The sequence below is a fragment of the Eucalyptus grandis genome, chromosome 1 (genome assembly GCF_016545825.1).
Source record: "Eucalyptus grandis isolate ANBG69807.140 chromosome 1, ASM1654582v1, whole genome shotgun sequence".
Taxonomy (NCBI): Eukaryota; Viridiplantae; Streptophyta; class Magnoliopsida; order Myrtales; family Myrtaceae; genus Eucalyptus; species Eucalyptus grandis.
In genome coordinates, this window is record NC_052612.1 from 11,333,570 (window position 1) to 11,344,813 (window position 11,244).

The 11,244-nt window shown below is 36.7% G+C and overlaps 1 protein-coding gene across 1 annotated transcript; it reads left to right on the top strand.

The window, feature by feature from the left end:
* Nucleotides 1-7,861: 7,861 nt before the first annotated feature.
* Nucleotides 7,862-8,278, top strand: LOC120295420. Its single transcript, XM_039316557.1, has one exon. The coding sequence runs from the start codon at nucleotides 7,862-7,864 to the stop codon at nucleotides 8,276-8,278; it is 417 nt and encodes a 138-aa protein (XP_039172491.1).
* The last annotated feature ends 2,966 nt before the right edge of the window (nucleotides 8,279-11,244 follow it).

Genomic DNA, 11,244 nt, shown 5'->3' on the forward strand with positions numbered 1-11,244 from the left:
CTATAAACATCGTAAATGGGTTCAAAAGATCAAAAAAGTGAGGAAAATGAAGAAAAGGAAGGGAATTGCCTATATTTTCACTTTTGATATTTGCAATTAGCTCCTATATTTTTATTATTTTAATATATAATCCTCTAAGTTAGTTTTTTTTTCATTGGTAAATCTTTTTATTAGATTTAACAAGCTTAATTCTCCAAAATTTTGTTCCAAAACCAATCTTCGACGAGCATAGATAAATTTTCGTGGCTATCCAACAAAGCAGCATCAAAAGTTCCTACCGAAGATGAGTGGATGCAAGGATAAATTGGCCAAAGCTAGAAAGAGAGCAAGATCAAGCGGGGATAGAATTATCCTAATGTTATCGATTCTTTTTTCACCTAAAAGATATTTTTATTTTCTTCTTTGATTTTGTGCTAAGTAATTTAATGGTCAAATTTCACGTGTAATTGACTTTTCTTTTTCCTTTCTTATCCAACCAGTGTTCTCTCCGTGGCCGTTGAATTCAGTTTATTGTAAGAAAACATGACACTTGATTTCAACTGTCAAGTTGTCTCTGGAAAAAAAAGAGGAAAATGATAAAATCGTCCAACCACACGAGCCGTCCGATTGTGTGTATTTACAAATAACCTTGGCTATCATGGAAAAGAGGGGATGTCGGAATTTTCTTAATTTTTGGTGTCTGTGGTTTCTCAACTTTCTGAACTACTTAACATGTTGCATGCCATTCAGGTTTTATATATTAGTTTTCTAATATTAGTTAATGTACAAAAAATGTTAACACGTGGCATTATTTCTTCCTATTTGGCAAGGTTAAAAGATTCTTATGCAAAATAGAGTTTATTAATGTATACTCGTAATTCATGGATTTGTTATTCTATCACTACACTAAATCCTGCCACAAAATAAAATTTATTTTAAGTATTTAATGTCTGCTCACTTCAAGTAATTTTACAATGTTTTATACCAAACAAAGTAACCTTAGTATGCTAAAATGTCTCTTTACCTACAAGGTTTACACTGGTTTCATGTACATGTATTCTCTATCAGTATAATGCTTTTTTGTTTTTGGGGTTAGACATTTTAACATATCACAAAGTCAGTTCTAAACCAGTTTTTTTTTTTTTTTTTTTTTTTGCACTCCACATTCGTTAATTGCACATGTCGTTCTCACATTAGTTTTACACGCTAAGAAGCTTATTAAAGAATTATATATCACTTGTCTACGAAATTTATATGAGCCTTTATCATCTCCCTATGGATCGCAAACAACAACAAAAATATAATTTACTCCTTCAAGTGAATGATTACATAATACTAATTGCTAAAATTAAAATGTCGAAGTTCACTATATGCAGCTTAATTTTTTAAATAACGAGTGATTGACTTACACTTTACAAAATGAACGTGATGCATCTTTACATGTAAAAAAGAAAAAGTTTAACCTAGCTACGAAAGTGAGATGAAAAAGAAAATCAAAATAAATTGTTTATCAAGCTCCTTTTTTTTTCTTTTTTTGTTTAAAGTCTAAGCCTGGGTGGCAAGTACGCAAAAATTGACAGGATTGCGTTCTTTTAAACTTATAATCCAAGAGGTAGTTTGAGTAGTTAAATGGTTAATTCATACAACCGATTTAGTATTTAGTTATGAAGTCACCGTTTACAAAAACTTTAAGCGGTCACGCCCATAATTGGCTTATTGATGAGGTTTTGTTGCTCATAGATAAGATGATATGCATGCATTAATAAGATTCAGTCAAGTGAAGATTCGTATTCACTGTTGAAAAAAAGTTATACCATAGAAATAATCTTATTTATTGTAAAAAAAAAAAAAAAATTCTAGATGGGGGAGAGGGTTCCGTCGGCCAACCTTCAATGGCAAGTGGCCAACACGTGTGAACAAATGGGTTGGAAAGCCAAAAAAAAATAAACAGCAAACGAAAGCTGCAGTGCAAATCCTGCACGTTCTGAACTAAATTCTACAAATGTGAAAAATGTACCGAATCTCACTTTTTTTTTACGTTAACCACTGAGGTTTGCCCTAGTGGCCACCCTTTCAACATGGAAGGGAGAGGTGGGGGTTTGAATCCCCACCTTCTCAGGGAGTTGGGGTGGTGACGATTTAGTTTCAAGCATGGGTTTCGATTCTCACGCCCTACAATGAGGTAGGACAAAAGTCTGAAAGTGAGTTAGAATAGGAGTAGAGTAGGACTAAAAAAAAAAACAATGGATTTACGTTACGATTATGACGATCTGTAATATAATATATATAGTATTAAGATTTTTTTGTATTTAATTGCAATGACACATAATAATCTTATACGATACAGTTGAAGTATCGTAGAAGTGCTCCTAACATAAAAGTGTATCATGGAAGGAAAATAAAAAAGTGACATCCACACTTTTTGTATATCGCAACATGCCAATTGGAAAGAAGGTTTTTCAATTATTAATAAGGATCAATTAGACAATACACAAACGAGCTCAGGTGAAACTTAAACATGAATATAGCACACAATATCAAGCTTAAACTCGCTAATACCCAATTTGATAGTCTTAAGAGCCTAATCAAGCTTAACTTTATTTTTGTCCATTATTTAATATAGTCAAGTTGAGTGAAGTCAAATTTGAATAGTCTAATTTTCTTTTTCAAGTTGAGTTTAAACAAGAACTTTAATACTTGATTGAGTTCAAGTGAAGGTTCAAGCATCGAGTATGTTGTAGTAACTCAACTCAATTTGGATTATATCTCCACATTGAGGGTAGACCTAGGACCCCAGCACTTGGACCAGAGACACCGGCCAAACAAGTTATAGCATGGGCCACTGAAGACCCTACCATAGACTCGGGACCTTGGCCTTGGACAGAGTTGTGAATTATGAAACTATAATGTGCTATCATCAAGATCATTGAGTCTGCTACAACGCAAGATATTAATAGAGTACCAAGTAATAAGTACGAAAACAATCTCTCGTAGCATTTTTACTCTCAAAACTTACCTAGAGAAATCTTAAAACACTCTCAAGAGGTAGAACCACCTGGCCCTATGTCTGTTTGTCTCGTGGACACCACGCGAACTCCATCTTTAGATCGATCTTCACTCCAAGGTTCAGGCCAAGTCAAACTTGTATTTTGTAATCAAGGGGTCCAAAAGATCAAAGAAGTGGGGGAAAATGAAGAAAAAGAAAGGATTTGACTATATTTTTACTTTTGATATTTACAATTAACTTCTTTATTTTTATTATTTTAGTATATAATCCTCTAAGTTTGTCTTTTTTTCATCGGAAAATCTTTTCATTAAATTTAACAAGCTTAATTCTCCAAAATTTTGTTCCAAACCAATCTTCGACGAGTGTAGACCAATTTTCACGACGATCCAACAAAGCAACATTGACGATTCCTACCGAAAATGAGCGGATGCAGGGATAAATTGGCTAAAGTTAGAAAGAGAGCAAGATAAATCAGTGACATGATTATCCTAGTGTTATCATTTTTTTTTCTTTTACCTAAAAGATATTTTTATTTTCTTTTTTGATTTTGTGCTAAGTATTTAATTGTCAAATTTCACGTGTAATTGACTTTTCTTTTTTCCTTTCTTATTCAACTAGTGTTCTCTCCGTGGCCGTTGAATTCAGTTTATTGTAAGAAAACGTGGCACTTGATTTCAATTGTCAAGTTGTCTCTGGAAAAAAAGAAAAGGAAAATGATAAAATTGTCCGACCACACGAGCCGTCTGATTGTGTGTATTTATAAGTGTAACCTTGGCTATCCTGGAAAAGAGGTGATGTCGGAATTTTCTTAATTTTTGGTGGCCGTCGTTTCTCAAATTTCCGAATTCCTTAACCTGTTGCATGCCATTCAGGTTTTACATTTTAGTTTTCTAATATTAGTTAATGTACAAAAAATGTTAACACGTGGCATTATTTCTTCCTATTTGGTGAGGTTAAAAATATCTTATGCAAAATAGAGTTTATTAATGCACACTCGTAATTCACGGGTTTGTTATTCTATCACCATACTAAATCCAGCCACAAAATATAATTTATTTTAAGTTATTAATGTCTACTATTTCAAGTGATTTTACAATGTTTTATACCAAACAAGTAACTTTAGTAATTTTTAAAAAAAAAAAAATTTATTCTACTCATATTCTAACTCAGTTTACAGTGTTTTATACCAAACAAAGTAACTTTAGTATGTTTTTTTTTTTTTTTTTTTGCCAGTCATACTTTACTCCTATTCTAATTCTCATTCCCGGGCTTTTGTCTTACCTCCATATAAAACGTAGAAGTCAAAACCCACATCTGAAACTAAATCGTTCACACCACAACCCTCTTGAGAAAGTGGCGATCTGAACCCGCTACCTCCCTTTTTTTATGTAAGAAGGCTGGAACTCAGTAGTTAACTTTAGTATGCTAAAATGTCTTTTTATCTACAGGGTTTTCATATACATGCATTCTCTATCAGTAAATGCTTTTTGTTTTTGGGTTAGACATTTTAACATACTCATAGAGTCAAGTTCTAAACCAGTTTTTTTTTTTTTTGGCACTCCACGTTTGTTAATTCCACATGTCGTCATCACATTAGCTTTACACACTAAGCTTATTATAGAATTACCACATCACTTGTCTACGAAATTTATACGAGCCCTCCCTATGGATCGCAGTCAACCAAAAAAATATAATTTACTCCTTCAGGTGAATGATTACAAAATACCAATTGCTAAAATTAAAATGTCGAAGTTCGCTGTACGCATCTTAATTTTTTAAATAATGAGTGATTGACTTACCCTTTATAAAATGAAAGTGATGCATCATTACATGTAAAAGAAAAAAGGTTTAAGCCAGCTACAAAAGTGAGATGACCAAGAGGTACTTTGAGTAGTTAAATGATTAATTCATGCAATCAATTTAGTGTTTAGTTACGAAGTCACCGATTACAAAAACTTTAAGGGGTCATAACCATTATTGGCTTATTGATGAAGTCTTGTTGCTCATGGATAAGATGATTTGTATACATTAGTAAGATTTGGTCAGGTGAAGATTCGTGATCACTAATGAAAAAAAAAAATCATACCAGAGAAGTAATCTTATTTATTGTAAAAAAAAAAAAAAATCCTCGATGGGAGAGACGGTTCGGTCGGCCCAACCTTCAACGGCAAGTGGCCAGCACATGTGAACAAATGGGTTGAAAAAAAAAAAAAAAAAACTGCGAACGAAAGCTGCAGTGCAAATCCTACACATTGTGGACTAAATTCGAGGAATGTGAAAGTACCTATCCCACTTTTCTAACAACATTTTTACGTTACAGTTACGACGATTTGTGATATAATATATATAGTATTAAGACGTTTTTGTATTAATTGCAATGACACATAATAATCTTATACAATATATTCAAAGTATCATAGAAATGCTCCTAACATATAAATTTATCATCGAAGGAAAATAAAAAAGTGACATTCACACTTTTTATATATGACAACATGCCAATTGGAAAAAAAAAAAGGTTTTCAATTTACAATAAGGATCAATTAGATAATGCACAAATGAATTCAGGTGAAACTTAAAACACAAATGTTGCACACAATATCAAGCTTAAACTTGCTTGATAGTCTCAAGAGCCTAATTAGGCTTAACTTACTTTTTGTCAATTATTTAATATAGTCAAATTGAGTGAAGTCAAATTTGAATGGTCTGATTTTCTTTTTCAAGTTGAGTTTGAACAAGAACTTTAATACGTGATTGAGTTCAAGTGAAGGTTCATGTATTGAGTATGTTGTAATAGCTCAACTCAATTTGGATTATATCTCCACATTGAGGGCTAGACCTAGGACCCTAGCACTGGACTAGAGACATCACGTAAAAAGTTATAGCATGGGTCGCCTAAGACCCTACCATAAACTTGGGACCTTGGCCTTGGAGTTGAGTTGTGAATTATGGAATTATAATGTGCTATCATCAATTAGTATTTATATATCGCATAACAACTCCATATTACAAAATACTTGACGATGTTGTACAAAAAAGATCATTGATTCCGCCACAACGCAAGATATTTACAACGCAAGATATTAATAAAATATCATATTTACTCTCAAAACTTACCAAGAGAAACTGTAAAACACTCTCAAGGTAGAAACACGCAAACGTGAACTCCATCTTCACATCGATCTTCACTCCAAGATTCAAGCCAAGTCAAACTCGTGCTCTGGTTTGGCCATAACCCGTGAGGTCAAAATGACACGTCCGATAACTCAATCTCTTCCTATAAATTTTCAATCAGAAAAAAATTCATTAGGTTATGCGAAATTGCGCACGATGATTTTCGGTTAGTGGCTTTGATAGTACCTCTCCCCAGTTCCCGTACAAAGAAGGAAAATAAAAAACGAACTCGCTGCTCTCCCTGATGGTGTGAGCGTCTTGGCTCACCGAGGGCACAAGTGTAATTGCATGAGTGCCTAGCTCAGTCGGCTCCGGATTTCGGCCTCTCGAGTCGGCCCCATCCCCCGAGATGAATCACGGCCGTCGATCATACCCGGCCCGTGTGTCGGCACACAGTGACCCGACACACGTGCGGAGTCTCATTTTACGTGCTTTCCCTCCCACCAGCCAACGACCCATCCCTATCTCCGTGGACCCCACTGCATATCCCCATCCCTAGGCCATGGCCCCCACCATACGCTTATCTCGAATCTAACTTCAGCCCATTTCCAATTTTTTATTAAAAAGAAATTGAGCATAAATAAAAATAAAAAGGGAAAATGTCTTAGCCTAACATACAATGTTGTCCCGGGATATGGTCCATAAAATTCATATCCAATCTACTTCCTAAATTATACGAAAATGTTCAATACTACTCTTGAACTTGAATTATTGAAATGATAGTTAGAGGTGATTGATTTTAAGGTAGGTAAGTTCTAAAGCTGAAACATGAATTCTATCCTATTTGGATCTTGGGACCTATCATGTCATCTATTTTTCCAGTCTAGTTTGAGGGTTCACTCGAAAATCTGTTTTATCATTTTTTTTCCATTTTTTTACGGCAAAAACATATGAGATTATGAGTAACAAAATGATTCAAAGTAAAATATGAATAACATAAATCCTAATCTACCATAAACAACAATATGAATATGTAGTCAAGTACAATTATAAATGATGAAAAAGTTCTAACGTGTAATATAAAACATAAATTCCCCATTCATCCATAAAAGTTAAAGGAAAATGAAAGACTGGCAAGAAGTTTCAAAAAAGGACGAAGAGCAAAAGAGTGTTGAGGTTAAAATTTAGGGGAAAAAGAAATTAGGATCTAAGCTTTTAAACTTATAAAACAGATTTCAAAGCAAATGGAATTGATAGGTTTTTACTTGGAACCTATTCCTAGAACTATTTCAAGGAGACTCGATTCTCAAACCTATTTTTCTAAGTAAAGTTTGATCCAATTTACTAATAGCATTAAGCATCTTCATATAATTTAGGGACTCACTTAAATATGTACTAAAATTTTAATGATCATAATAAATAAATTAAAAGTTCAAGTATTGTCTTATAATTTAGGTTAAAATTCAAAGGCTATTTATGTTACCATCCAAAATGGGTATCAATATCCATTTAAAAAAACGGCCATTTGCTTTTAAGTTAGCAATTTTTTTCATATTATCAAAAGCACTATTAATAACCCGAAAGTCCGCCCCACATTATCGCTATCTCCCCCTCTCTTAAAGTCTCAAAGCTCCACAGGAAAAAATATCAACGGCGCATAGGGAATCACTTTTGTCAACAAAAGCCAACATCATCATCATCATCATCATCCTCATCATCCCCTTTCTCTCTCTCCCGCTCAGAGCTTCTCACTCGACAGCAATGCACCACGCCTACATCACCCCCTCCCAAACCCACCACGGCCACGGCCCGGCCACCCCCAAGTCCCCCTCCGCGGCGGCGGCGGCTGCGACGACGGCATCATCAGCGTTCACGGTGATCTGCGTGCTCCACTCCCTGATCGCGCTCTTCTGCGGCTCCCTCATGATGTTCCACGCCCGGGCCATCTACTCCCTCGGCCACGGCACCAACGCCACCGAGCGCCTCCTCAGGTCCACCCCGCAGGACCGCCTGCTGATCTGGACCTCCGACTCCTTCACCAGCCTGCTGCTCCTCGCCATCGGCGTCCTCCTCCTCATGGTGTCCAACATCAAGGACCGGGAGTTCCAGGACTTCTTCGCTAAGGGCTGCATGGTGCTGCACGTGTTCGTGGCGGTGTGGAGGGTGTCGTTCGAGTGAGGGGTGGAGGACCTCGCCGGGGCTGCCTCCGCCAGACTGTGGGGGACTTCCTGCTGGCCCTGTCGTGGCTCCTCTTCGTCGTCTACTCCTGGAGGGAGAAGTACGACTGACCCGGAAATGGAATCACGCATAATAAAAATGAAAAAAAAATCTAATTTCTAATCTTCAAGGAGTTGATTGAGTAGGTGAGAGATTAATTCATAAGACAAATCCTATATTTAGTTGCATGCTCGCCAATAAGATTAACTCTTAAGGGGTCATGCTCATGATAAGTGGCCCGTTGATGAAGTCTTATTGCACGTGACTAAGACAATTTGCATGCATTCATAGGTTTTGTCAAGTGAAGATTCGCATCCGTTGTTGTTATATTTTTTCCCTGTATGCCTAATTTTAATTATTATAAAAATTCCTCTATAAGTATGCCGCTTTCAATTGAAACTTATCAATTCGTTTGGTTTAGGGGAAAATTCTTTAAGCTAAAAAATGGTAAAACAATATCTTGTTAATCATCCAGTGGACTAACTAGATGTACACGGAGTACAAAAGTGCGGGTTGAACAAATGGGTTAAACACCTGCACACAAAAGCTGCGGTGCAAATCCAAAAGAATTGTCCAACCATGCTAAAAAGGGGAATCTCTAAGCCGCACAGAATCTCCACTCTTTCAATGACCATTTCATGTTGCCATAACTCGTATACTGTAAATCACAATTTTAGTGATGTATCATAACAATATTTTACTTTAATTACAATGATATGTTGTAATATTACATGGTAGAATTGAAGTAACATAGAAGTCACTCTAACTTAGGAGTCTTCATCGAATGAGAAGGATATGTTGAAAGACAATAAGTTTTTCAATGTACCATGCCAATTGGGAAAAAGAAAATCTTTCTGTTCACAACACAAATCAATTAAATGAACCAAAATCAAGTTTAAGTAAAAGTTAAACAAGAATTTGCCATATAATATCAAGCGTATTACGCTGGTATTCGGCTGGATAGTCTTACTATTCTAATTGAGTTTCAGTTAAATTCTGTAGATTATTTAATAATTCTAGAGAGACACAAAAATACTTATGATTCCATTGCATATGAAATTTTGAGCTCCAGTTGGTTTATATTTCAACTTAATCAAGTTGAATTCAATTGAAACTTTTTAATATCTCAATTTTCTTCTCAAGTTGAGTTTGAGCAAGAAATTGAATACTTGATCAAGCTCTGCTCAAGTGTGTGGACATCTAAACTTTAACTTGTGGACTTATCATTCATCACATTAGAAAATTAAAATAAATAATAAATTATAACCCGATCCTTAATAAATATCAATATTGCATTGCGTTTAGCATTTAGACATTATAAAGCAATCCACATTGAATAAGTTTCATTCGAATTGCCTCGTCGTGGATGGCATTTGAATTGGCTTGTCAGCAAAATGGACTCGAATTTAGGAAAGGCGAAGGCCCTAATCTTATTTGAATTTTCAAGACCAAGCCAAATTTAATCCAAGTCATGTTGAACTTCGACCAGCACACAAAGTAAAGCATACAAGGCAAAGTATTTCGGCAAAATGCATGATTCTTGGCAAGATTGTTTGGCGTTCTCACGGCAATCCAAGTCCTGTTGAACTTTGGCCAGCACATACTTCGTCGTGCCAGAGCGACGTCAACGTAGCCTCGCTGGTCCTTGCCGTGGTCGCACATCTTTCGCTGTCTTCCAGGACTTCCTCATCAAATTCTCGTGGGAAAAAACCACGAAAAACTCCAAACTTTTTTTTATGACGTGAAAAATCCTAAACTTTGTCATCCATAACACGTTTACCCCAAACTTTTTTTGTAACACTAAAAACCCTGAACTTTTGTTGTATGACACATTTACCCTATATTATAGGGGTTTTGATCTTTTACTTTTAAATTTATTTTCTTTTTATTTTCTTTTATTTTCTTCTCTCTTCCCTCCATTGGCTGGCCGGCAGAGGTCGCCTGGGTTGGCTAGGGCTGCCCTCACCGGGTGTCGGGCGGAGGGCCTCCCTCGCGCGCTCGCGGATCCCGGGCGAGGGGGTGCCCTCACCGGCGATGGGCGAGGACGGCCCTTGCCGCATCGAGCGGCAGCGCCCTCGCCAGCGTTGGGCGAGGGCACCCGGGCCCGATCTAGCGAGGAGGTCCTCATCTAACCCCAGTGAGGGCCGCCTCGCCCGACACCGCGAGGGCGGCCCTAGCCGGCGTTCGGCAAGGGCGACCCTCGCTTGATGCCGGCGAGGGCAGCCTCGCCGGATGCCGGCTTCCCTCCACCATGGCCGGCGGAGGGAAGAAGAAGAAAAAAGAAAAAATAATAAAGAGGAAAAACAGAAAAAATAAGACAAAAATGCCCTTGATTGGGTAAATATGTCACCTTTTTGAAAAGTTTGGGATTTTTTCATGGTACAAATTTTTTTTTTTATGGTAAATATGTCATTTGGGAAAAAATTTGGGGTTTTTTATGGTCTTTTTTCAATTCTCGTCGGAAGTCGTTAAAATTGCAGGTTGTTTTTGGCGCGGTAAGTATTCTGTCGCTGTTTGTTAATATCCCTCCAGGCGAGAGAGAAAGAGAGAGAAGAAAATGGCAGGGCTCTGGATGCTCTTTGGGTTTCGTGGCCTTTTTCTTTTGGATTCTTTAATTGTCACTGGGTTGAAATCGATAGTGCTTGAATTCAAACATTCGCTTCTTTCGGCCATGCAAACTGGACCAGGCCCTTCCAATCAGGACCACATTGGAGCCATTTTTATCATTTTCTCTTTCTTTTAACTTTTTAAAATTCGTTTTAATATATTTTACAAGAATTTATACATGATTGTCAACTAAAACTTAGATGTCGATACTGACGTAAATATTTTTTTAATTTTAATTTTATTTTCTTCACATGGCTAACAAGATCGTCAGCCCCTGGTAGAGGTGACTGGTGAGGGCCAACAACCCCCTCGCCAGGCAT

Bases quoted from the DNA above. Each gene is read 5' to 3' on its own strand.
- LOC120295420 (XM_039316557.1), top strand. From the start codon at position 7,862: ATGCACCACGCCTACATCACCCCCTCCCAAACCCACCACGGCCACGGC.